Below are 27,951 nucleotides of genomic sequence, written 5' to 3' on the forward strand. Positions count from 1 at the left end.
TTGCTGCTGTCCTTTCAAACAGTGTGAGGAATGTTTTTTCCATTACAATTAATTTAGCTTTTTCAAAGTCACTGTATCATATGGCAGGCAATCAAATGACCATGACAGCTAACCCTTACATGCCTGTTGTGAAGCTAAACATGAGCTGTGATGTTTGGCCCTAGAGCCACATTTCCAGCATCTGGGTTGGGCTCATCTCTAGTCAATTCTTTTCTTTTTCCCTACAAAACTCCAGGCCCTCTTCTACTAGTGTGGATTTCTGGAAGCTGCTCTCAGATTTGTTATATACTTATTCCAATGTACCACGTGCACTGTGGAACTGGCACTGTAGGGGAATAAACACCATGGACTGTGTCCTCTCTCTGCCTCCTCCCTCCTTTGAAGTACCAGGGCACATGAAAGCCACCGCTGCATGAGCTACATCCATCATACAGCACACACAAAAATCTTTAGCCTGCCTTTTGATAATGACCATAGACAACACTAGGACTCTTTTGTTGAGCCCTGGTGCAGCCTGGGGCTGTCTGGATTGTCTCTCATTTACAAGTAAACAAAATCATAAGTTGAGCTTGGCTGGCATCCAGTCTCCTTTCCCCACTTCCCACAGCTGCGTGCACCACCTCTGCTCCAATCAGAACTCGAAAGCCTCCATGTGCTGGAGCTGAGCTCGAGCCCTTAAATAGCTCTGTGATGAGGAAACAGCTGTTAAGGTCCATGGATCAGAGATGCTGCCATAAGCTCACCTGCCAGACCCTTTTCTCTCCTCCTGCTTTCACAGCAGTGGTACTCTTCACCAGAGGCATTTGATCCCTGTCGTTTTCATCTGGGAGCTGTATGCTCGATATCTCTGGCTAGCACGCGATCAGCACAGAGCATGGAGATTCTGGGAAGGTGCGAGTCCTTTTCCCTCTGGATAACTGTGTTGTCCTTTGGAAGGGTTCTCTCCGTGGATTTCTCTTACCTAGGATCCTCCCTGAGCCTGCAGTCCTCCTTCCAGGAGGACAACACAACACAGGTGGGTTTCTTCTCATTTAGTGCATTTTGCATCTTTTGTTACTAAACGGAAGCCCAGTGTGGGTTCCCTGGACTTTATACTATGATGTTACTATTTAACTGGCTGCCTAATCAAACCCTGTGTTTTGCTGGTACATAGAGCTTTAGGGTGGGATTTTCAAGAGCACCCAAAATGACTTAGGAGCTCAAGTTCCATTGCGATTTCATCCCCTTTGATACACATTGCTAGGGTCTGGATTTCAAAAGCCCCATCCGTAATTGTAATAGTTATGCAGCGAATACTGTGCTACAAAGTATGTCATGTCAGCTGATGTCTTCCATTCCCAGAGCACGGGTGGCAGGAGCAGGCTGCACACCTGGTAAGACTGCAGTTTTTAGGCAAATGATGCAATAGATTTAAAAGACCCAGCCCCTGGAAGACTAATTACAGAGCTGCATTGTGCTGCTCCCACAGCTCTGAAGTGTTTTGAGTCGGAAGAATGTAGCAACTACTTAGGAATCCAGACTCAAGAGTCTCCCAGCCCGTCTGGGCTGACCATATGAGGAAACTCAGGGAGAACCCTCTGCTCCTGGCGCCCAACCCCAGAGCACAGACTCGGCTGGGCTGGGGTACTGTCACCACAATGTAGTGCTGTGATGTAATGATGAGTGCGCCATGGCAGGGCTCAAATCCGCTTTGCCGAATTTTGCAGCTAGATCTAGAACTTAATCAAATTCTCCCAGCCCTAAAAAAGAGCATGTGGATTAGGTCCCATCTTCCCAAGGCTCTCTCACACAGTCCTGGCATGCCCCAATTTGTCTTTAGCCAGCTCTCGTTACTACAGGCTTCTTCTATTGAGCCAACAGAGTCTTTGTCTTCTTTATTTACCCATCAGTCTAGTTACCGATCCTAAAGGAGTCCCTCTGTTCCACTTCTACACCTTGTCTTATACTTGTGTACAGTGCCGTTTACAGGGGGAAAAAAAATGGGCTCACCTCAATCCTCCAGAATTTCACCCAGCTACACGCCCACATGTCACATAAGCCCCTAGAAAAAAACATCTGGGAACATTGAACAGAATGGAAGCATTCCTGACTGATTTATATTTTCATGAGTGTTATTTTATTCTCTTCTTCCAGTCTGGAAGAGACACAGCCACCATCTTGACTGTGTTAAAGGGCTCACAAGAGCAGGAGGGGTCATTTTAAAGGAGAAAAGAGCTGAACACCAAAACTATTTAAGAGTTACAAGCTCTAGGCCAGATGTAAATGGGTCTCAGTGAAGCAAAGCCATTTTCCAACAGCTGAGCATCCAACCCTATGTTTTAAATAGTGCAGGGCTCTGTCACATCTCCTGCTGCAGTGGGTACATTAACTGATGCCTGTGCTTAAGAAGCACAGAAACCAAGAGAAATCACATTATGCATGAAGCACCAGTGAATATACTGGACCAGGTCCTCAGCCTCGGTGCCCACTGGGCTTGTGGAGGGGATGGGGTAAGTGTGTGACCAGAGGGGATTATTCATAGTTGCAGGATGATTTTGCAGAACATGTATCAACCTTTCCAGTGCACATGGCATGACTTTAAAGCAGTGATCCCCAAACTTTTGAGGTTCTTGCCCCCCTCACCCTTCCCCATCCCCACCCCCCCAGAGCTGGGGCCAGGAATGGGGCCACAGCTTGGGGGGGATACAGACAGGAGCAAGGGGATGGGTCTGGGGTTGGCAGCTGGGCCTGCGGCCAGGTGTGGATCTGCTCCCGGCCTTTCCCCCAGCCTCAGCCCTGGGCCGGAAATGGAGCTGTGACCAGTGGCTGTGGCTGGGGGCTGGCACGGGGCCAGGAGCGGAGCCACACCAAGGCTGGGGACTGGGCCAGGCGCAGGGCTGGGAGCCGGAGGCGCGGCTGCGGGAGGGACTAGAGCAGAACTGGGGGCGGAGAATACCCCCGCCCCGATGTTCCTCTGTGCCCCCCTAGGGGGTGCGCCCCACACTTTGGGGCCTCTGCTTTAAAGATCTCATGAACATTTGACTGTATAGTGTGCGCCAGATCTCCAAAAGGTAGAAGCCCATTTGCATGGGCAATTGCATTTGCTACCACAAGTACCACAAGTGCAGGCGTGCACTGGGCACCAGCCCGTGCCAACAGCCAGGTGGGCATCTTGCAGGCCAAATGCCTGTGCGTTGCCCCAGCTGCAACCAGTTATTGATATTTGCACATGCCAGTCTCTGCCCTCTGGCTTGGAAAATTCAGCCCTGAATCTACAACCTGCTGCTAGCCAAAATTCAGCTACATGGCAGCTATAGCAGATCTCTGAATTCATAGCTGGCTAATTGCACATAGGGCAGGGATCCCACTCTGCAAACATTCCTCTGAGATTGGAAGCAAAGGAATGAAGTGCTGTAAGAGTCTCTCATGCTGCCAGGGGATGTGGTATTAATTGTTCACATGCCATTGTCAGGTACTTTTATATTACCGAGGGATTGCTTCTCCTTGTTCCAGTACTGAAGATGGGATTTGCAGGGCTATGAACTGCACTTCCAGGATCCCCGCCGCAGGTTTTCAGAACTCCACAGTCCCGTGCCAGCTAGAGGGAGAGGCGGCCATCTTCCCTGCTTCCCCAGGATCCTTCCCCATGAGGTAAGGTGGGTGGTGTTTGTTAACCTCTTCAGTGAATGTGGCCCTGGTGAAAAGTGCTTGGCTGACAGGCACAGAGCATGGAAGCTCCAGCTGCCTCACGCACTGCCCCACTGGCATGCCTCAGCCAGACCTGCAGGCAACCCTTCGAGGGTTGGAAAAGCCAAATCCAGCCGGTCGCTTCTCTGCTCAGACTGCAAACAAGGGTGATGATTGTGGTGGGGAGGTGGGTTTGCGATGCTAGTCAGGAACAGCCTTTGCCTTCCTTGCAGAGAATGTGGGGGGAGATAGCCACATCAAAGCTATTTTTGGCGCAGCGAGCCTGAACTATTGTCCCAAACTGATGTGTCAGTAGAAGAGGTTTTGGAACAAACTGATTAATTTAACAGTAATAAGTCACCAGGACCAGCTGGTATTCACCCAAGAGTTCTGAAAGAACTCAGATATGAAATTGCAGAACTACTAACTGTGGTATGTAACTTAAATCGGCCTCTGTACCAGACGATTGGAGGATAGCTAATGTACCACCAATTTCTTTAAAAAAAGGGTCCAAAGGAGATCTTGACAATTACAGGCCAGTAAGCCTAACTTTAGTATCAGGCAAATTGATTGAAACTATAGTACAGAACAGAATTATCAGACACATACTTGAACATGATATGTCGAGGGAAGAGTCAACGCGTCTTTTGAAAAGGGAAATCATGTCTCACCAATCTATTAGAATTCTTTGAGGGAGTCAAAAAGCACATGGATATGGGTGATCCAGTTGATATAGTGTATCTGGATTTTCAGAAAGCCTTTGAAAAGGTCCCTCATCAAAGACTCTTAAGGAAACTAGGTAGCCATGGGATAAGAGGGAAAGCCCTCTTAGGAATCAGTAACTGGTTGAAAGACAGGAAACAAAGGAAAGGAATAAATGGCGAGGTGAACAGCATGGTCCCCCAAGAATCTGTGCTGTTCAAAATATTAATTAATGATCTGGAAAAGGGGGTCAATGGTGAAGTGGCAAAGCTTGCAGACGATGCAAAGTTATTCAAGATAGTGAAGTTCAAAGCAGACTGAGTTAGAGGGATCTCATACAACTGGGCTACCAGGCTACAACATAGCAGATGAAATTCAACACTTAAAAGCGCAAAGTAATGCACATTGGAAAAAATAATTCCAATTATACAATGATGGGTTCTAAATTAGCTGTTATCACCCAAGAAAGATCTTGGGATCACTGTAGATTAGTGGTGGGCAGTGCAGCCCATCAAGGTAATCTGCTGGCGGGCTGTGAGACAATATTTACATTGATCGTCTGCAGGCACGGCTGCCCGCAGCTCCCAGTGGCCATGGTTCGCCGTTCCCGGCCAATGGGAGCTGCGGGCAGCCATGCCTGTGCACTGTCAATGTAAATACTGTCTCACGGCCCACCAGCAGATCACCCTGATGGGCCACAGGTTACCCACCACTGCTGTAGATAGTTCTCTGAAAACTTCCACTCAATGCATAGCATCAGTAGTAAAAAAGGCAAACAGTTTGGCAGGAACTATTAGAAGGGGGTAGAAAATACTATATAAATCCATGGTGCCCAAAGCCCACACCTTGAATACTGTGTTTTGAGCCCCACCTCAAAAGGATATAGTGGAACTAGAAAAGGTTCAGTGAAGGGCAACAAAGATGATGAAGGGTATAGTACCGCTCCCTCAGTCTCTCCTGTTGAAGCCATTCCACTTTGAATAAATAATGTAAACAGTCATTGGAGCAGGGAACTGGATTGTGCATCTCCCATGCTGCAGGTGAGTGCTCTGATCAGCAGGCTACAGAGTCCTTCTCAAGCTTGCTCTCTCTCTCTCTGTGTGGTCCAATCATTCTGTCACTCAGTGGAAAAGCTTCAACAGTCGAGGGAGGCTATATCAGAATACCTCAGAGGTTAGAGCACCCGCCTGAGAGGCGGGAGACTTTTTGTTCAAATCCCTTCTCCCCCTCAGGTGGAGGGGGGACTTGAACTAGGGGTCTCTCACATCCTAAGTGAGTACCCTAACCACTGGGCTAAAAGTTATAAGGGAGGGCCTCCCCTGGGCCCACTGCACCTGTCTGGCTTCTTGCAAAAACAGGCCCCTATCTCCAAGTGAGGGTTTGCAGCTGAGAATCCCAAGTAGAGGGAGGTGCCTCCTGGCAGTCAGGACTTAGGTACCTATCTCTGTGAGAGGGACAGGGCTTAGCACTCTTCCCATAAGGGTTATCTTAGGCAAGGAGCACCCTAGCATGCTGGCTTTTATCAATCCCATTCTATCAGTCCCCTGTCATTGCATAGGGAGCCTGGGCGCCTAACCCCCTTTGTGAATCCCAGTGATTTTCCAGGGGCCTAAAAGTTTGGCATGGCGACGCTGAGCATCACCACACCTCAGTGTCTTTATGAGTCTAGCCCCTCTCCATTCCTCAGTTCCTCACCAGTTAAATGGAAGTGATAATACTCCCTTTCTCCCACCATCCGTCTTGCCTATTTAAATGGTAAGCCCTTCTCCTACTAGGTTCATGTACAGAGCCAAGCACAACAGGGCTCTGATCTCAGCTGGGGCCTGGAGGTGCTATTGTAATACAAACAGCAGTGCACAGCATTCTACTACAGTGATATCAAGCACTATGCCTCCTCCCTCCTTCCCCAAACTACCTTCTTCTGGTGCATCAGGCACTGCTCCCCAGTCTCAGAATGGCAAATCCTATATCCCCGGAGACACCGAATTGCGGCACAGTGACCACAAGGCAACAAAGGTCACTACTGCACCATTCACTTACAAGGTCTCTTGGACAACTGATAATATGATCCGCCCATGGGATTCCCATGAAACTCTGCCACTCTACTCCCACAGAGTGACAGCTAACTGCAGCCACAAGGGGCATTATACTGATTAGCTGTTCCAAGGCAGGCCCATTGTCATTTGCATATTTGTCCCAAGGCATGATGGGTACTGTTGGCTGTTCAGATTCACTGTGTTTCTTGTCCTGACTTTTTATTTTAGCTACTCTGGAAGGGTTTGGCACTTGGACCACCTCTGTTTAACATCGCTCGTATTTGAAGTAAAGTTTAAGTCAAGGTCCCTAGTAACTATCTTAATGAGGACTAGCTGAAGCAGACAGCTTCTCTGGAAATTGGTGTGAGGGACTCTCAGGCAGGGATTAATGCCAAATGTGTATCACTTCCTCTCGGTACAACTGTGTGGCAGGATTAAAGAGCGAGGTGGGGTGATTTGCATGTAACAGGGGTTCCGACAGCGTGGGCCAGATCCTCCACTGGTTTCAGTCATCCTGCCTCTGCTAAAGTCAGTGGAGCTGCACAGACTTACAGCAACTGGGGAGCTAGCCCTAGGCTTCTCCCCTTCAGTCATCTTCAAATCAGGAGTTGGTACCTTCCTGGAAGATGGGCTTTAGCCAAATAAGTGACTGCATTCAGTACAGGAGGGGCAGGGTGAAGTTCTCTGGCCTGCGTTGCACAGAAGGCCAGACTAGGCGGACTGATAGTCCTTTCTGGCCTTAGAATCTATGAGAAATACAGAAGCAACAAAAAAAATGTACCTTGGAAGGATATCGTTGACTATTGCTCTAACCCTGGGTGACATCTTAGCATTCTCATCTCCACACCCCAGACTCCCAGCTGCTTTCCAAATGTCCAAGACCAAAATTAACCATTTCCAGTTCAGAATCACCTGCTCTCTCCAATCCAGTGTCAAAGCACTTGCTCCCCTCCGCCCCCCAGGAAACACCCTGAAAGGCTCCTAACGCCAGACAAATCTAAATGGCTTACTAACTGCCTCCAGCCCCCAGACAGGGGTTTCCAGATCCTCAGTGTTAAAGGAGTGCGAGACACCCAAAACACCAGTGCTCAAGTGGTGGTCAACAGCCACTTTGCCAGTGCCCTAGCAGTACAAAGGTCCAGCGTCTGCAAGTCACTATTGACCAACGGCATGCCGGGACCCACGTGAAGCAAGCTCATGATCTCAGGCCAGGCCTTCAGCGATATTGCCCTCGCGTCAAGGAGCCCCAGCCCCACTACCACAGCTGGCTCTAACGAGCAGCCTTAGCTCGGATGCCAAGAATCAGCAAGAATCTAGAGACTGAACCAGCCACCCAGGGAAGCAATGGGCTGCAGGCAAGGGATACAGTGAGGGAGAACTGGAGACAGCATAGCTCCCCCTCCACTCCCTGGCTTGGGTCCCCAGCACACCCCCCACGCTCCCACCCACCCCTGCTTCTTTGGGTGTGGCCAAGGGCGCTCCCTCTCCTGCTCCAACCTCCTTAGGCACCGCTGGGACTCGATGACAGGGTACCACTGGGAGATGCTTGCCCTGCTGTTGCCCATGCTGTTGCCTGTTCTGGGACTCAGCAGACATCCTCCTCCAGAGCTGGCCTCTTTCACCAGCAATAATAATAATAATGTAAAGCTATTATATGATAAGGCTACTCTAAAGCAATAACGCAGACAGACTCCCTAGCTAATTGATAGCAGACGATGCTAAATAAAGAAATAAAATTATAAAAAATGATCCTCCTCTAAATAGATATCGCCTCTAATACGGATGAAGTCTAAGTAATGGTCATTTAATAGCCCTGGGCCCAAAGCACTTCCTGGTGGCTAATGGCCGCCTGGAAGTCAGGATAGCTTGAAATGAAACGAAGTACCACTCAGCCCATCACATATTAATTCCCCAGGAAATGTCTTGCGCTGAGACCAGTATTTCTAATGCAGTTATGTGCTAGGGGCCTGATGCTGTGAAGTGCTAAGCACTCCATGCAAAGTGCTGGGTTCCCAACCCCCAGTGAGGATTGCGGGCTCTTAGGCCCAGATTTTTAAAAGGTATTTGGACATTTCTCCATTCAGCATTGCACGGCGTAAGGTCCAGATCCTCGGACCTAAGAGACTTAGATGGCAAAGTCCAATTTTTCAAAAGCAGAGCAAAGCCTAAATACCTTTAAATATCTGGGCCTTAGCAGCTTGCAGGATCAGGCCCTAGTATCATAGGAAGAAAATGGGCACAGCTGAGTATTTTTAAAGTAGCACTGAACTGAGCGCTCAGCTGATTTTAATCCTCTCTCTAGGGAACTCAAACAACAAAACAAAAACATCACATCCCTTTTCATTTGTCAAAAGATCCCTAGTTTCTTTTCCCTTCATTTACAATGAAGCTGAAATTAACATAGCCAATCTGTTGTGGAGCCAGCATATGCCGCAGCCATCTCACCTCAAAACAACTTAGTTTGTACCCCATCCTGTTAACTTCTGCTGTTCCCAGAACTGCCCTGTTAGTTCACTGCTGCTGAAGAGGCCGCAGAGAAAGATGGGTTTTTGTAGGACCCATCACAAAAGCAGCTCGCACCATCTCAGCAGTGAGACATGGGAATGCAATAAGAAAAGAAACTATAGTGAATCTGGAGAACTCACTACACTCAAACAATATTAAAGTAGGTCAAATCTCCTTTTCAAAGGAAGGGTCAAATTTTGCACATATTTTAACCCACTGAAGTCAGTAGGGTTGTAGAGAATTTGCCCTAACAGGAAATGGAAACATCGTTGAACTAGATTTTACATTGGTTTTCTCGAATCTAGACAGCTTTTCTAGGGGTTCAATGATGATGATGAGGAGGAGTTTGGACACAGTAGTAGCTGGAAAAAAATCACTTCTCAGGAATGGCCAAGTCAAACTCTTATTTGATTTACAGCTAATCATGCAGATGCTTTCAAATATTCCCTCTTGTGCATTCCCGTGTGTTCCTCTAGACTCTCCAGCTGCTGCTGGTCCCAGACTGTGCTCCCTCCCAATGAGGATAACAACTCCAGTGTCCAGTTTGAGATGGTGATGACTTATACCCTGGGTGCTCGCTCTGATACAGGATCGACAAACACCTCTCCGCAGACGCCGCTGCCTCCTCCTCTCAGGTAACTCCCTTCCATTCAGTACACAGCATGTCAGCTACAAGAGGTAATAAGAAGAGCAGAGTCCAGCTAATGAATGCTGTACTCAGCTGTGCTCTGTGACAGAAAAGGCAGTTTCCTGCCATATCCCTGGAAATAACTTATGGAATTAAGTTGAGGCCTCTTTGGGGTCCATTGTACTAAAAGCAAAGTTTATGTATCATTATGGGCCAGGATTGCATGTAAGCTCTCTAGGCAGGTGATGGGATATAAGGCCTGGATGTTCAAAGGACTGTATTGAACAGTGTGCCAGGCACAAGTGGACTTTTGGGATAATGCGTGTGAAATGGATTTTCTACAAAACATCTAGGGTGAGGTTAATGCAGTCCCCCACCTTCTGTTATGGAAAATTCAGTCTTTTGAAGCTATGCCCTGAGGTGTGGGCCTTTGTCTGCTGATCCCGTTACATCAAGCCAAGATCAGAGGCCCAAGCTGTATAAAGGAAAATCATGGATAGTTCAGCCTGTTCTGTTCTGAGTCTGAGACAGTTATGAACTTGTACCACAGCAAAAACTCAGCTGTGGGTATGATATGTACCCAAGCCCAAGGTTGGAGTTGGGGTGATCTCTGGTAAGCTTTTTTGGCATCCATATTTATTGTTTTTAGTATGTTTTCTCTGTATGCTTTCACCTTAAGAATAAATAAGCTTGCTTAGAAAGAGCTGTGTGGTTATTCAGAACTACTGGCAACTACACTGTTCATAGCCATTGAAGAGAAACCAAAGCACAGACACTGGTCTACTCAGGCAGCCTGACTTGCTGGGGATACCAGTGTAGGCAGAGAACTGTGTAGCCCGGAAAACCCTCAGTCAAGAGGGGAGAGGCAAGTCTCTGCCCAAGAGAGATGACAGCTGAGGAGCAGGGAGCCTGGAGTGGGTGCCTTTGGTAGACCATGGAGGGGGAATACAGGTGCAGTTGCCCTGAACTGTGACACGCCCCTTCCTATAAACACACAGTAGGGTTAGAAATTCTGATCTCAGCACAGGACACTGGCAGCAGCATTAATCATGACAAGCTGCCAATACTCCACAAAGCTCTCACATTTGTGTAGTAGCATTAGGGTGCGTATCCTCTGTAGGCTGAAGCACTAGTGGCAAGATTTCACACATATGCGCACACACACGGTAGATATGTCAGCACTGGAGAATAGGGAGCAGTATTTAGCCAGTAGAGGGAGACATGACATACCTGATCAAATCTGATATTTCACCCCATAGAAGGCACCAGTGCTCATAGTGAGGCAGGGTGGCCTAGTTAATAGAGCACCGGACGGGTACTCAGGAGACCTGGGTTCTATTTCCAGCTCTGTCACTAGCCTGCTGCATGACCTTGAGCAAGTCACTTCACCTCCCTGTGCCTCGGTTTTCCCCAACTGTAAAATGAAGGCAGACAGGCTGGCACATAAACCTAGAATGTTGATCGCTCATATTCATATAATACTTTCCATTTCAAAGGATCCCAAAGAGCTTTACTAAGTTTTTCTATAAACTATACACAGAGCTATCATGCCAGTCACCCTGAAATGCAGCCACTTCTGGGGGAGGGAGTTGAAGTGGCAAGTATTTAACAGTGCACATCAACATCACACATTCAAGCACACGTAACTACAGCTAGTCAGATAACGGGGACCATTTTTGAAAAAGGGTCATTGAAAGCGTTCACTTTCAAAAAACCAAACCCAAAAACCCAACACAAGCAGCCATGCAAGAAAGAAAGGGCTCAATGGAGAGCTAAATACAAAATCAGCTAGAGAGAGTTCTTCAAAACCATGGTGTTTGTTTTCACAGAGTTCCCCAAAACTGTGCTACATTGTATAATCTGAGCGTCTCAGACCAAGATGGGGATGTAGTGAGGTGCCGATATGGGCGTCGAGAGGAGCTTGCCTGTGCTTTCTGCAAGAAGTACCCTTTTCTGCATTTGGATGAGGCAAGTATGTAGGTCCTGTGCTCTCACACCCAGCAGCAGAAGCAACCAGGCAATAGTGGGACCAGTTACGTCATATACTTATAACAGAATTTGCAGCGGTCAGTAGTGAGATGTCATTACAGCCTTACACAAATGCAGCTGAAACCTTGTTTAACCAGTAGTAAAAGCCCACAGTAGTTAGTAATAGGCAAGCAACAAAAACCACAGAGGTTTGTCTCAGCTTAGACAATATAAATGGTCAACTCCAACTCCTCTTACTAACAGACAAGCCGTCCATCTTGAGAGGAGTCAAGAATGTGCAGGGCGAGCAGGATTTACCTGAAGTTTGAATACTCATTGTAACAAGTTCCCTTACCTTCGTTCATTGCTACCTCAGTTTCCCTCTGCCAGCACCTTGGGTTGTCTTATAGGCTGCTATCTTCAGTGCACTTGGAGCAGGGAGGTGACCTAGCTAAGTCACAAAGTCCACCCCATCTGAGATGGGGCAAGAAGTTCACCAAAAAGCAATCTTCTGCCCAGCCTCTTGCTGTTCCCCAGACCTTCCCAGTCCTGTTGACTCAGGACAGGACGAAAAAGGGCTTCTTCCCACCAATACAGGAAACCCCAGCCTAGGCCACTACCTACAGGCATCCACTCAGGCCTCAACCCCACACTGCATAATACTGCCCCTATCTCTTCCTCCAGCCCCCTGGGTCCTTCTGAAATCAGCCTGGAAGACGCTCCCAGCCATTTCCCAGGCTACCTACAGTGCTGCTAACTCTCACAGTATTTGGTGGTTTTTCGGAAGCCCCAGCCCCCTGGAATCATGTGATTAGGGGAGACTCTCAGTTTTCTTTTTTTTTTTTTTAAAAAAAAGGGTAAATTTCTAGCCTTCGTAGCTGTGCAGAAGCGCACGGCAATGTGAAGGAAGCACCCTGCAGGCTCACAAGCCAGAAGGGAAATTAACAATACCCCAGAATTATAACTTTTAAACCAATCTCAGGCTTTTTGAATGTTTGGGGTTAGCAATACTGCCTAGACTCTATTGCAAGCCCCACCACTGACCCTACTTCACCCCTACACATACTGAGGGTGAAAGGAAGGCATCTGCTTTTATAGCAGGCCCTGCCTCTAGCCTGCAGTCACATGACCCCAGTCCATGAGCCTGCTCAATCAACTTGCTCGCTTTGAACAGTGGCATCACCTGGGGACTCCATCCCAAGTCCCATGAGAAAACCAAACACTAGTGGAGCTCCTGCTCTTAAAAGGCCAGCTCCTGCTGTCACACTTAGCCAAAACATTATCATTACTGCCTTAGGCACAGTAGCACTGAAAGGCCTCAGCCTATGTCAGGGCCCCATGCTGCTGGGTGCTGTACACACACAGAGTAAGAGACAGCCCCTGCTCCAAAGTGTGTGATCTAAATAGACAACCCAGGCAAAGGAAGCCTTGTCATCATCCCTGTTTTACACCTGGGGAGCTGAGGTGCAGAGAGATTAAGGGCCAGGTTTTTAGAGGTGTTTAGGTGCCCAGTGGGTGCCGATAGGTGGGATTTTCAAAATGCTCAGCAGTGGAGTGCCGTGACATTTCAGGAAGGCATGCAATGCTACATTTGCATGCCCTAGCAGGGGTCTGGAACCATTTGTGTAGTGGGGGAGCTGAGAGCCATTGAACCAAACTGTAAGCCCTGTATATAATGGAAACTACTTCAAGCCACAGGGTGCAGCAGCACCCCCCCACACACACACCCCTAGTTCCAGCATCTACATGCTTTATTGGGAGTCCAAAATAGCGTTCTCCATGCGCTACGACCTCACATGAATGGTGCATGGGATGGGAAGTCATGCTGAGCAGAGGACACCATTTTGTTCTACAATGCACTTTGGGGGGCCAGACAGGACTGTCCTCAGGGCTGCCAGTTGGACCCCGTTTTTGGGGAAATGTAGGGCATGCCCTGCACACAGAGACGGCACACAACCACTGCCGAGTCACTTGAAATCACTGTTGAAAACCTTACCAGGCATCCGTCTACAACTTTAGATGACTAAGTACTTTTGACAAATCTGGCTCTAAGAGACTTGTCCAAGGTCATTCTGGGAGTCCGGTGACAGAACCAGGAATTTAACCCCAATTTTGTGGGTCCTACCACAGTGCCTTAACCATACTCAGTTCTCCTGGGTCCTTCCTTAACTTTGTTTAAATCTCAAAAGAGGCTTGGTTTGAGATTTCAGAGCAGATCCCGTTTAGTTTTCTTTCTGAGCCTGTTCACTCCTTCTAACAGCAATAGGTATTGTTCCTGTTAGAACACACCAAGTGCATGTTGGTCTTCTCCATCTCTCAGCTGGATGAGTCCACGTTCTGAACAGAGACAACATCTCAATGTGGCAGCTCATTTGGCAAGTCTAAGAGGCACCCCTGTAAACATCTGGAGAGCAGAAATATGTCCCAGAGATCTCCATGCCAATTCTGGCAAAGTGTGGCGAAAATGTAAAGCTGGAACTGGGGAAGATTTTCTTGGTATCTTCATTCAAGTGACAAGTACCAAGCAGGTGGCTGTGCCTTCCTACCTACAACACGTGCAGTACCTATTACAACAAGGCCCTGATCTTGACGGGGGCCTTTGAGTGTTTTTGCAAAACAAAAATAAAAATAAAAACAAAAAATACAATAATAATCTGATAACCTAATCTTTTAGTTTTTTATCTACATGCACATTTTAAAATGCTATTTTAATTGCAGTTCTCAGGCAGTTAAATATTTGATAGTAATATGATTAAAAAAAGAAAGCCCATCAGGAAATAGCACTAGCCTTTTAATATACTCAATAAAAAGTAGTCAAGTCCTTTGCTTAGGAGATCCTGCCTGAGGCGCTCCTATTAATTATTATTATTATTAATTTTTTATTACAGTGCACCAAATAGCCCCAGCCATGGAACAGGACCCTATTGTGATAGGCCCTGTACAAATAGAACACAAAGATTCTTCCCACCCCAAAGCATTTACTCTAATGCCAGCTGCACAGCACCCAACATCTAACCACTCCATCAGGTTCTCACCTGTCCGAATTCACACTGGGAGCCTTGTTTTTGGGCCTCCTGCTCTAGTCCGCATGTCTTTGAATTGGGCTCCATTGCAGAGCTGAACACAAGGTGCTGAAGCCACAGTGCTCCTGCTCCAATCCATCGTGTAGATTGCGAAATATGGGTTTGAGACAGTGAGCTGAGATTGGCATCGAAGGATAAAATTGAGGCCCTGTAACCTGCACAGCTTCTGACTGATCTTTCTTTTGGCTTCAGGATGGATGCACCCTTATGTACGACGGAATGGGCTCCGAAGGCACCTACCCGGTGGAGCTGATGGTGGAGGATTTCCCCAGGAAAACGGTGGTCCTGAAATTTGAGGATGGGATGCATGAGATTCATCCATACAATGCTTCAGGACAGGGCTGGAATGAAGCCCTAAGTTCTGTCCCACTTCAGTTCACCTTAACAGGTAACAGTGCCAGTCCCAAGTATGTGCACTATAAGGACTGAAGTGTCAGCCCAGAGAACTTCTTCCCCAATTAACTTCCATGACTTATCAAAATTGTGAAAAAAATAAATATTTATACGCCATTCCTGTGTCTATCTATTGGGAATTTTCTCAGACAAACATTGACTTATTGGGAAATCTTATACGGAAGCAGAATTTGTCTCCCTAACGATTGGTTCCTTCTGCCTACCTCACAATGTGATGTCACACCTTCTTTGTATGACATCAGAACTATTAGCAGAGCTGTGGTATCAAATTTTACATTCATGGTATCTTAGTTATTGTAGTAATCGGTTATGATGTCATCACCTTCTACCTATGACATTATATGTTACTATTAACACCTGATGGTGCATTGTCACAGGTTTGCCCACTTCAGTTTTCTAAACAAGAGGAGAAAATGTATATGTGTATGTGTGGGGAGTGGGGGGAATCAAAATGTGCCATTCATCCCACAAGCTAGTTTAATGATTGGAGGAACAAACATCAAATCAGTTACTGGATCTTCAGGAGATCACCTGTGTACTAAAATAACTGAAATAGAAATAAAACTATTTCTGTTATAACTTGGAGCAATAGCTCAGCATTCCTGTCAGCCTATATCCTCTGTCAGAGGTATCCTCTGGTGTTCATCCTGAATTATATTCAGATGAGCCAGGATGCCCATCAGGATGGAGAATGAAAGGAGGACACTGGAGATGGCTGTATTACTGTAGGTAGGGGGTCCCAGGTCCTCAAAGGCATTTAGGTGCCTAACTCCCATGATATAAAAAGAAAAGGAGGACTTGTGGCACCTTAGAGACTAACAAATGTATTTGAGCATAAGCTCTTGTGAGCTACAGCTCACTTCATCGGATGCATTCAGTGGAAAATACAGTGGGGAGATTTATATACACAGAGAACATGAAACAATGGGTGTTACCATACACACTGTAACAAGAGAAAAGGAGTACTTGTGGCACCTTAGAGACTAACCAATTTATTTGAGCATAAGCTTTCGTGAGCTACAGCTCAGAGTGATCACTTAAGGTGAGCTATTACCAGCAGGAGAGCGGGGGGAGAAAATACCTTTTGTAGTGGTAATCAAGGTGGGCCATTTCCAGCAGTTGACAAGAACGCTGAGGAACAGTGGGGGAGGAAATAAACATGCGGAAATAGTTTTACTTTGTGTAATGACACATCCACTCCCAATCTTTATTCAAGCCTAAGTTAATTGTATTCAGTTTGCAAATTAATTCCAATTCAGCAGTCTCTCGGAGTCTGTTTTTGAAGTTTTTTTGTTGAAGAATTGCCACTTTTAGTGTGTATATAAAGTCTGCTGCAGTTTCCACGGTAAACATCTGATGAAGTGAGCTGTAGCTCACGAAAGCTCATGCTCAAATAAATTGGTTAGTCTCTAAGGTGCCACAAGTACTCCTTTTCTTTTCACTTTTAGGTCTGTAATCGAGTGACCAAAGAGATTGAAGTGTTCTCCGACTGGTTTTTTAATGTTTTTATTCTTGACGTCTGATTTGTGTCCATTTATTCTTTTACGTAGAGACTGTCCAGTTTGGCCAATGTACATGGCAGAGGGGCATTGCTGACACATGATGGCATATCACATTGGTGGATGTGCAGGTGAACGAGCCTCTGATAGTGTGGCTGATGTGATTAGGCCCTATGATGGTGTCCCCTGAATAGATATGTAGACACAGTTGGCAACGGGCTTTGTTGCAAGGATAGGTTCCTGGGTTAGTGGTTCTGTTGTGTGGTGTGTGGTTGCTGGTGAGTATTTGCTTCAGGCTGGGGGGCTGTCTGTAAGCAAGGACTGGCCTGTCTCCCAAGATCTGTGAGAGTGATGGGTCGTCCTTCAGGATAGCTTGTAGATCCTTGATGATGCGTTGGAGAGGTTTTAGTTGGGGGCTGAAGGTGACGGCTAGTGGCATTCTGTTATTTTCTTTGTTGGGCCTGTCCTGTAGTAGCTGACTTCTGGGTACTCTTCTGGCTCTGTCAATCTGTTTCTTCACTTCAGCAGGTGGGTATTGTAGTTGTAAGAATGCTTGATAGAGATCTTGTAGGTGTTTGTCTCTGTCTGAGGGGTTGGAGCAAATGCGGTTGTAACGTAGAGCTTGACTGTAGACAATGGATCGTGTGGTGTGGTCTGGATGAAAGCTGGAGGCACGTAGGTAAACATAGCGGTCAGTAGGTTTCCGGTATAGGGTGGCGTTTGTGTGACCATCGCTTATTAGCACCGTAGTGTCCAGGAAGTGGATCTCTTGTCTGGATTGGTCCAGGCTGAGGTTGATGGTGGGATGGAAATTGTTGAAATCATGGTGGAATTCCTCCAGGGCTTCTTTTCCATGGGTCCCCCCCGCTGTTCCTCAGATGGTTCTTGTCAACTGCTGGAAATGGCCCACCTTGATTATCACTACAAAAGGTATCCCCCCCACCCCCGCTCTCCTGCTGGTAATAGCTCACCTTACCTGATCACTCTCATTACAGTGTGTATGGTAACACCCATTGTTTCATGTTCTCTGTGTATATAAATCTCCCCACTGTATTCTCCACTGAATGCATCCGATGAAGTGAGCCGTAGCTCACAAAAGCTTATGCTCAAATACATTTGTTAGTCTCTAAGGTGCCACAAGTCCTCCTTTTCTTTTTGCAGATACAGATTAACATGGCTGCTACTCTGACAGCTCCCATGATATAGTAAGGGAATATACCTTTGAGGATGGGGGTTGGGAAGACGTAGATGTCCTCCCCTATAAGCCATCACAGGTATTATTGGGATGTGTGTGTGTAGGGAGGGGGATAAAAAGGGTCTCAGTAGACCAAAGGAACTGGCTTTAAGACAACATGCTCCTGTTTTGTTTCCCAGTGGAGAAGCCAGTAGATGACTGTGCCTTTGGAATTAGAAGGCCAATATTTATCAGCCCAACCCCAAGCGATGGGGACAGGATCAGCGTGCTGCCCTATGAGGACGTTTCCTTCACAGCGATGGCCGTCAGCGCAGGAGAAAGGTGACTGAAATGGAAGAGAGGCCGCATAGCTAAACTGAACCCCACAACAGGACCAAGGCCTATCCAGCCCAGAGAACACAATGCCAGCCCTTGCAGGCTTCATCATCGCTAACATGCTGCGCGTTCAGAGCTTGATCCTGCAAGGCGCTGAGTGTCCTTAAGTCCCACTGGCTCAGCAGACACCAGAACCTTACAGGATCTGCAGCCACAATCAGCAAACCAGTGTGTGTGTGGCAGGTCTGCACCAGAATTTCGTGTTGTGAGTTAACGCATGTTAAAGCATGGCTCAGACTGGGGAAAACTGCACTGCAGCCACCTGTTCTGTGGGTAGTAGAGGAGGACTTCATTCTCCAAGGCGAGCAACTTGGTACCTTCCACAGCACCAGTTGTTCTGCAATGAGAGGATAAATAAATGTCATGCACTTATGCACCAACTTGATTTCTGGTTTGTAATGCCTGTAGGACAACATGCAGTATCAGTTCAATATCTGATGTCTACTTAATACAGGGACTATATTGTGCCCTGGCCGACAATTTAGAAGGGTGATCTAATTGGCCTTTTCCTTCTCTAACCATTACTGATCCAATACAGGTTTCAGAGGAACAGCCGTGTTAGTCTGTATTCGCAAAAAGAAAAGGAGTACTTGTGGCACCTTAGAGACTAACCAATTTATTTGAGCATGAGCTTTCGTGAGCTACAGCTCACTTCATCAGATGTTTACCGTGGAAACTGCAGCAGACTTTATATACACACAGAAATCATGAAACAATACCTCCTCCCACCCCACTGTCCTGCTGGTAATAGCTTATCTAAAGTGATCAACAGGTGGGCCATTTCCAGCACAAATCCAGGTTTTCTCACCCTCCACCCCCCCACACAAATTCACTCACCAGCAGGAGAGTGAATTTGTGTGGGGGGGTGGAGGGTGAGAAAACCTGGATTTGTGCTGGAAATGGCCCACCTGTTGATCACTTTAGATAAGCTATTACCAGCAGGACAGTGGGGTGGGAGGAGGTATTGTTTCATGATTTCTGTGTGTATATAAAGTCTGCTGCAGTTTCCACGGTAAACATCTGATGAAGTGAGCTGTAGCTCACGAAAGCTCATGCTCAAATAAATTGGTTAGTCTCTAAGGTGCCACAAGTACTCCTTTTCTTGATCCAATACACTGACAATAAATTGATCACCTTTGTCTTTCCTATCTGTTGAGCATAGACAGACATTATGCAACTGTAGGGCCTGATCCAAAGCCCATTGGTCAATGGGAGTCTCTCCACTGACTTCAGGGGGCTTTAGATCAGGCCCTAAATTTCCTGGGTACGTTTCTCATGGCGTGTTGCCCAGACTATTAGTTCTTCATCAGGCCCGTTAGTAACACGCTGTTAGAGCTCTCTCTTTCTTGTTCTGCATCTGCTGTGGCAGCAATTGGATTGCATATAATGGCATGTCTTACCCTGGGGGATTATAGGTGCTGTGTGGGCAGAGCTGGGGCAGTGGATCAGCCAGCGTTGACTGCAGTGGAAGCTCCCATTCTTTTTTTATTCCTTTCTGCAGAGGAGTGTTGGGTTCTGTAACTTTGCTCTGAAAGTCTTGGAAAGGCCGCTCAAAATTATATTCTCTAGCACTTATTGAAAAGCAAACCATACCTTACCCAGTGCCTGGGCTGCAAGATAAACTAGGCACACCTGGTATTTTATGCCCATGATAGTGACCTGTAGGATATCGGCAGTACCAGTGCAGACAGGTCTTGCACAGCATTATTCATGACCCTGCACAGAAGGTACAGGTGTGCAGCTGAATTAATAAATCCAGCCTGATGGCAATCAATACTGCATCTATGTCATTATCTGCTGCGCTGACATGATCTGCCCTCTCAGCTCAGTGCCAGGCTCACATTTGGATGATCCTCAGGGCTTGAAACGCAACCCCTTGATCTTTTCCTGCAGGATGGCGGACTTGCAGGTTCTGGGTCCTTATGGGCTGCACACACTGGGTCCGTGGATGGCAGACGATCTCTGCACTGTGTCTGTGAATATCACCTGGGAGAGCATGAACCCTGTGAGATTGCGCCAGGTTCCTGTATGTTTTGTGGCCAGCACATTGTCTGGGTGAGAACTGTCAAAGGCCATTGTGAGCACAGCTGTTCTGCATTAATTTCAGGGTAACTAGGGTGGCTTAAGGTCTGACCTGCTCTGCTTGGCATGTGACTTTATCCTCTTTGCTTCTTCTTTGGTGTCTAGATTACAGTCTGAGCTCAGATGCATTTGGATTGTGCAGAGTGAGTATCTGAGAAGGGTTGTTTTCTGTCATCTCTCATATTTTCCCGTCAGTCTGTGTGATAATTGCAAATCCCTCGTCATTAGGGCAGCAGTCTGGGTCAGTTCTACATGCAGAAATGCAGATTTCACAGGAAGCACGGTATATCTTGAGCTTGCTGCAGCTTGAGCCCATTTCAATCATAAGACACCGCTGGATGTTCAGTGTGATGTTACATTGCAGGGATGAATAGGAGCTTTCTCCCCTGGGTCAGTGTAAAATCACATTCCTTAGCTCCAGGTGACTTGTCGCTCCAGTGAACTCCTTTCCCCTAGTGCCCTCACCACCTCATTGCTGGTTGCACGTTTGTCTAGGACAGCAGGAGATCTGTTTTACCTTCAAGCTGATTCACCATAAAACTAGGAACTCATCAAACAAACTAAACTGCTGACCTGGCCCCTTACCCACAAGGGTTGCGAGTGAGTGACTAGCCCAGATATGCTGGCTCTAGGTTTTGTGCACAGAAAGAGGTGCGGGTGGCAGGCAGGCAGGCAGACATACGTAACCCACGGGAGAGGGCGTATTTAGCAGTTTAGCTGGGTAGGTCAGGGTTGGGGGGGCTTGCCATTAAGGCGACGCATGCAGGCTAACTGTGTCAGCGGGAGGGGGCGGGGGAGTGTCAGCGGGGCTGGGTACATGTTATTATAGGGCACTGGGGTAGGGAAGCCAAGGCTTCTGTCACTGGCTGAAGGTTTGAAAGGTGGGCATAAGAAAAGCGTAGGCAGTTGACTTCATGGCTAGTGAGCCTGCCCTCCTCTTCCCTGTGGTTCTGGAGAGTGGGACTTAATGCAGCAGCAGCCATAGCACATGGCAAGGGCCAGCTGTGTCTGCAACCCCCCGCTCACCAACTGAGTTTAATATTAATTGCAAATGAATACCTATTGCATACTATTGCCAAAGGGGGTTCTTTAATAGGTTTTTCATCTTCCTCTCTCTTGCAGAAGCTGCTGATTACCCACAGGGCACAGGTAAATAAAAGTAGCATTTAACACGCTAGGAATTAGTAGAGAGAAGTTTACTTGCAACCCCTAACACTTTGCTTCTGCATTTCATCTTTTATTAATCAAGTATGGCATTGGCTGACTATAAATGTAGAGGTTTTTGTGGTGCAAGAGCGCCAGCTTGTGGGGTGTTTGAAAAATCCCAGTCTGCCTTTCCCATAGATGCTCCAGGCCACAGACAGCTGCTTTGTCTATTTAAAAGTAGTAATCCAAAATCAGAGGTTTCACCTTTCTCTCATGTTTGCAGAAAGCTCAGATTTTGCTAGATTGTGCCCAGCCCTGTGTTGATGTGCAAGAAAGGAAGGAAGACGGTGCAGGAAACCTCCCCCCATTGCATCCCGAGGAAAGGGGCTGAGCACAATCCATTGAGGGAATAGAGTTGCTGGTACATGGTATTGGTTTCAGTCCCACTAGGCTTTCTGGGAAGAGGCCACCTACCACAACAGTGCTGGGGGAAAGGCAGAACTGCCAGGATACAAGACTAGAGGGCCCGCTGCTGATTCAATATGGCTATTCCTATTTTACGTTCTGTTCCCAAGGAAGAAGATCACTAGCCCATCCCCAGGACAAAGTGTAATAGCCCAAACCTCCAAGCACCTTCATACAGCTGCCATTAAAAAAAAAACAAACAAAAAACCCAGCAGAGAAATATTTCTTCCTTTCCTGAAAATGTGGAATGTCTCCAAAAACGACACTGGGCCGAGGTTAGCCAGTCCTTAATGTCGAAGAACCAGTGCAGAGAATCAAGAAAGGAGGAGACTGAGAGAATCATGCTAAAGTTTCCTTCTGTTTAATAGTACTGAAGTAGATTAAATGGCCCACATCCTCAGTTAGTGTGAATTAGCATGGTTCCATTGACTTCAGCAAAACGACACTGATTTCCAGCAGCTGAGGTGTGGCCCATTGCATCGCCTTCAGAACAATTAAAGAATGAAACCTTAGCAGAATCTAAGGTCCTCCACTATTTAATGCACCTCTGTTCCCATTTTTAAAAAATTGTGAATGCCTATTGACAGCAGAAGAACGCAGTGGATCTCATAAATGAGAACTGCTACGCCCTCCTCCTTGTTTCAGCAGTGGACTTTCTCCCTTTTGAAAGCTTTTTCTCTCCTTGTTTGGCACCTCCTTTTCTCAGTTCTGCTGTGTCTTGAGGATCGAATGCAGCTCTCTGTTCCCCGATCTAGTTTAGGAGACGTGCAGGAAAGTGATCTTCAGAAGAATAACCCTGAATGCCTGATCAGCAGCAACAGCACGCACCTTCTAGTCAAGATCCCACTTGATGTGTGTGGAACCAGGGTGAAGGTACTGATTGCCAGAGCACTCTGCTGGGGGTTTACAATTGTCTGATATCTGTGTTCACCATGGGTGAGTAGCCCAGGGTGGGGAGAGGATTTGGTGGAATACAGCAATAGTCCATGGGTGCATGGAGTTAAGTCTGCTACACTGGTACCAAACAAAGCTTCTGCACCAGCAGAAGCACTGGCCACGGCCAAGCCAGTAAGCACTGGAGAGACAAAGCGCATAACCAGCAAAACGACATATGTCAGACCCCCCAGCTGCTGGCTGGATTGCACTAGGTTCTGTATGGGTGTGTGTACACGTACACACAGACACAGACAGGCAGTCCCTGTCCTAAAGAACATACAGCGTAAACAGACAAGACAGACAAAATCTGAAAGAACTGGAGTGGTATTATTCCTATTATACAAGGGGCAGGGGGGACTAGGGCACAGAGTTTAAATGACTTGCCCAAGGTCACACAGAAAACTTGTGGCAGAGCCCAGAACTCCAGATTGAATCCTAGCCCAGCGCCGTAGCCATGAGACCATCCTTCCTCTGAAACCCTCTACACCATGAATGCTGTTGAGATTTCTGTAAACGCTAATGGGAATTCCCTGGGGAAATCCCTCCTGCATCAGAGAAAGTGTTCCCCCAAGTCTTTGGGGCATTAACATTCAACGCCTCACTCTTACTCTGACATCTCTGTCCCTTCCTGTTTTTGCAGGAAGATCCACCTTTCTTCATCTTCACCAACAAAATAATTGGTCGACACCAAGGAGCATTGTCCAGTCCATTCAAGAAAACCCTGGCCATCCCAGTGAGCTGCAAATACACCAAACAGGAGGAGGGAGCTGGCAGCAACTACTGCCCTTTTGTGGGCCCCACAGTTAAAGGCTTTGGCAACTTCAGCTTTGATATTAGATTCAGCACACAGACTGCAGGTGGGATGAGGTCATTAGAACAGGGGGCTTCCATTCATGCCAGCGTCAATGACCAGTTATTTATCAGTGTGTCGGCCAAGAGCGACCTGGCTGATGCCCAGCTGGTGGTGCAATCCTGTCAGGTGCTAGGCAGCCAGGACTCTTCCAATGGCATCTTCATCATACAAAAAGGGTAAGAGCCTTTCACCTCCACATCCCTAGTTCAAATCCAGCCTAAGTCACTAAGTGCCTTCATGACCATCTCCGAGGTCTATCAGTGGCCTTTGTGAGAAGAATTGGTTGTCTCAGTCCACTTCCATCTGTACCACCAAAAACCACCTTCACTGTTGGCACGGTCAGGCTCAGTAGAGGTGCTAAGGACTGACAGGGCCAGGCAGACAGCACTCCTCCCCTCTTGCCCTAATATTGGTCCCCGCATGACATATGAAGCCTGTACTCCCATTGGCACAGGGGATGTATCAGGGCAGTATGGGTGTGACTAGAGTGGATCTGCAGCTGGCAGATGGTCCCTGACAGTCTGTAACCAGATGGTGAAGGTTAGAGCAAGCCAGTACTGTGGCCAGAATGCAACAAGCTAGAGCAGGGATGGGCAAACTTTTTGGCATGAGGGCCACATCGGGGCGCGAAACTGCATGGAGGGCTGGGTAGGGAAAGCTATGCCTCCCCAAACAGCCTGGTCCCCGCCCCCTCCCCCTCCCACCTCCTGACAGCCCCTCTCAAAACCCCCAACCCATCCAACCCCCCCGTCTGCCCCCTCCCTGGACCCCCCGCCCCTAACAGCCCCTCTGGGACCCCACCCCCATCCAACCCCCCTGCTCCCTGTCCCTGATTGCCCCCCACCCCTAGCCACCCCTGTGGGACCGCACCCCCTATCCAACCCCCCCTGCTCCCTGTCTGCCCCCCCGACCCCATCCACACCCCTGCCCCCTGACAGGCCTCCCATGACCCCACCCGCTATCCAACCACCCCTGTTCCCCATCCCCTGACTGCCCCCCCAAACCTCCGCCATATCCAACCGCCCCCTGCTCTCTGCCTCCTAACTGCCCCACCCCCCCAGGACCTCCTGCCCCTTATCCAACCCCCACCCACCCCTTACCATGCCGCTCAGAGCAGCAGGAGCTCAAAGACCCACTGCCCGGCAGCATGACTGCAGGGGAGGGGGAGACAGCAGGGGAGGGGCCAGCCAGGAGCTCCCTGGCTAGCCTCCCCGGCGAGGAGCTCAAGGGCCAGGCAGGACGGTCCTGCGGGCCACAGTTTGCCCACCTCTGAGCTAGAGAATACAGCTCCCTGGCTGGCGGACACACCTCTCAGCTGCACAGCACAGAATCTAGGCTGTGCATTCCCTGCATATGTATATAGAAATAGAAAAGTCAAGACTGATTAATCCCTGGTTTGAGGTACCAATTGTTAATGACCACACTGGTCGCAAAGTTATTCATGGTACTTTTTCCTTGCAGATGCTTGAATTACAAGGCAGCCAAAGAAGTGATTCTGGAAGATTCCAAGGACAAGGTGTACAGCCTCAGGCTCTCCTCAGTAGCCGACACCGTTCCTGAGGTGATTCACCACTTTGCTCCTTCTTATATGACTACAGCTGACAGCTCAGTACTGCCACACCCCTGGGCTCTTGGGAGATATTGGGATGAAAACCCAGGGTGTTCCACAGGCCTTGATCCTGGGCAAATAGGGTATAAAGGCTCCTCCAGAATGGACACATTAGAAACATGAAGGACACACCTTCTCCCATCCACCTCCTACAAATTAATACAGAGATAGTTCCCTCACTGACACAGAGAAAAAGAATACACATCCATGCCTCTTCCTACATACCCAGAGAGCTCCCGCAGGCACACAGCCATCCATGCATGGCGCTAATGTAAGTTCTCATACCCCATACACTTCTGAAAAATGTGTGACCTGGTTTCTAGCTTCCTCCTCCCACAGAGCATATAAAACATGAAAGAAACTCTCCTCCATCCAGCTCCTGAAAATTAACTCCACTATGCCTACAAGTCACTCCCCACCCTGCACATGCACAGAAATACAGGCGCAAACAGTGCCGCACAGAAACATCTGCAGCAGAACTGGTTGAAAAACGGGACAACCTTTTCACAAAAATGGTCTTTGTTTCATACACACCCAAAATACAGGAGTATGCAGGAGAGTGAGTGACACAAATGGCAAAACTGCAGTGTGTATCCAAGGGGAAAATTCTGCCACAGAACCATGAATAGTCAAAATTCCCAGGCTGTGGTAGAGGAGGCTTGCAGCTACATTGCTGGCTGAGAGTTGGCGTAGGCTGCTAGGACTTAAAGCCAGCTGTCCTTGTTTCTAGGTGTTTGTAACTTGTGATGTGAAGCTGTGTCGCAGCTTGAGCAGGTCCAGGCTATGCCCTTCACGGTGCAGGTCCTTCCAAAGCAATGATTCGCCATGGAAGATACTAGAAACAAAGATCCATCGGATCACTGCTGGGCCAATCCGGATCACCAAGGGCCCTTCCAGTGGTAAGAGGTCATTCAATTTCTGAGGCATTTGTCTCTTAATAGGCTCTTCTAAAACAGGCTGTTAGAGGGAAGGCTGGGGGCAGTTGGTGTATTATCCCAAAGCACCAACCTCACCACTGAGAATATAGGACTGTAGATCTCATAGCCCTTATGTAACAGAAACAAGCAGCAGCTCGCTCTAGGAGTGCACCTTTTGCACAGGGTTTCACGCCACCACAAAGACTTTGGTTTTTGAGGACTGCAATGATCGCCAAGAACATGATTCTACAAAAATGGCAGAGTGGGCTTATGCCCAGAATATAGAATTGTGGCATTTGGACCTGTCTGAGTTAGCGGTCACTCTACGTTTAGACTTCCAAGCTGTGCAATCTTTAGGCATCGTAATCTCCACAGTAATGGAAGAGCCATAGGCAATAGTGCAGACAACCCCTCAAAATTGGAGGGAGCTTGCCTCTTGTAAAATATTAGATATTCCTCATTTTAGTTTTTTTTTTTTTTTTTAAACAAAAATGGGATCATCCCGATGTCCATCAGTGTGTGAATCAGGTTTACACGGCAAAGAGTCCCCCGGATTGTTTTGAGCATTGCAGCTTTTTGTGTTCATCGGTAGCATCACAATGTTGCATAATCTCATCAAGATACTAGATAAGTCCGTGATGCTGCAAGGTCAGAACGTGAAAATATGAAACTCAGAGGCAAGTGGGCTAGCTGACTCTATACCACTGAGCAGAGCAATACCAAGTACCAAATACTCCCCATATCAGTCATCTTATCTGACAAAAAGCTTCTACAAGCCATAGTAATCAATGCCGAGTACATCAGTACTCAAGCTACAGGGGATGCTGTAGCCAGATAACAGTCCTGAAGCCTCCCGGTAGCACTATAGAGGTAAGGAAGGGATATATAGGGATCATTCCATCAATTACTGAAGAAAAGCCACCCCTTTCTTAGCCACCTGAGAAGCAGCAGCAGAGTTTGGCATGGCTCCAGAGCGTCGATGTAGTGAGATGGCAAAACTTACATGCCACCCACTATCAATGAAGCACAAACTGCCATATTAACGTCCTTTTCCTTTAGCTGCTGCTTTGGATACTCCAGGTAAACCTGTACATCTTTAAATATAGAGAGATGTTAATACAAATAATGATATCCATTGGTGGGGTATGGAAGGCCTTATTGCATGTGTGTGAGGGCATGGGACAACCTTATTAGGGAAAATTCTAACTGGGCCAAAACAAAAAGGTGCCTCAACTACAGCAACGAACATCTATAAAAGGAGAGCAGCCTCTTCTCAAAAGAAAAGAGCTTCCACCTACACGAGAGCTTCAACCTACACCCTCTGACAGACCAGCTAGTTAGGGTTTAAAGTACCACCTAACTCAAGCTAGAGATTTTTGTGTGCGGACAGCTGTCAGGTTGGGAGCAACACTTGAGTTATACCTCAAGCTAACACTGGTGCCTCACTTTCATGAATACCACAATGCACCCAAAAATACCATTTGAACACTAGAGCTTGTTGGCAGCTTATTGGATTTTTGCCTCTTCATGTTTCTTTTCGAGATAGAGACGGTATCAAAATAAACCAGTGGTTAGCACTTTGGTGTTTAGAAGATTTCACAGGGTGAAACAGTAGCTTCCAGCACTTTAAATCTCCAATGGTTCTCCCCTAGAGGCTCCTGAATACATTTATCACATCTGCCTCCTCTCCCTCCTCCCTGCAGGTACCAACTACACTGCCTTAGTGGTTGGGATAGTGCTGGGCTGCACAGTGGTGTGTGTCGTCTTTCTGCTGGTGAAGAAGTCCTTTGTGGGGGTGCCATACAGGAATGTATCCCTAAGAATATGAGACTATCACTGCAAAGGGCATTTAAGGAAGTCAGATGGTTGGGA

The 27,951-nt window shown here is 47.5% G+C and overlaps 1 protein-coding gene and 1 long non-coding RNA gene across 2 annotated transcripts; both read left to right on the plus strand.

The window, feature by feature from the left end:
• Window positions 1-3,377: 3,377 nt before the first annotated feature.
• On the plus strand, window positions 3,378-11,490 carry LOC140913819 (uncharacterized). Its single transcript, XR_012159667.1, has 3 exons — window positions 3,378-3,630; window positions 9,386-9,544; window positions 11,367-11,490. It is a non-coding gene; the product is annotated as an uncharacterized lncRNA (long non-coding RNA).
• A 3,294-nt stretch (window positions 11,491-14,784) lies between these two features.
• On the plus strand, window positions 14,785-27,803 carry LOC140913588 (uncharacterized). The gene is made up of 8 exons (XM_073350316.1): window positions 14,785-14,976; window positions 17,876-18,017; window positions 19,965-20,126; window positions 21,250-21,302; window positions 22,471-22,637; window positions 23,341-23,729; window positions 25,015-25,114; window positions 27,783-27,803. Exons 1-8 carry the CDS (start codon window positions 14,796-14,798, stop codon window positions 27,801-27,803), a joined length of 1,215 nt encoding a protein of 404 aa, XP_073206417.1. The 5' UTR covers window positions 14,785-14,795.
• The last annotated feature ends 148 nt before the right edge of the window (window positions 27,804-27,951 follow it).

This window comes from Lepidochelys kempii, chromosome 6 (assembly GCF_965140265.1).
Source record: "Lepidochelys kempii isolate rLepKem1 chromosome 6, rLepKem1.hap2, whole genome shotgun sequence".
In the NCBI taxonomy this organism is placed as follows: domain Eukaryota; kingdom Metazoa; phylum Chordata; order Testudines; family Cheloniidae; genus Lepidochelys; species Lepidochelys kempii.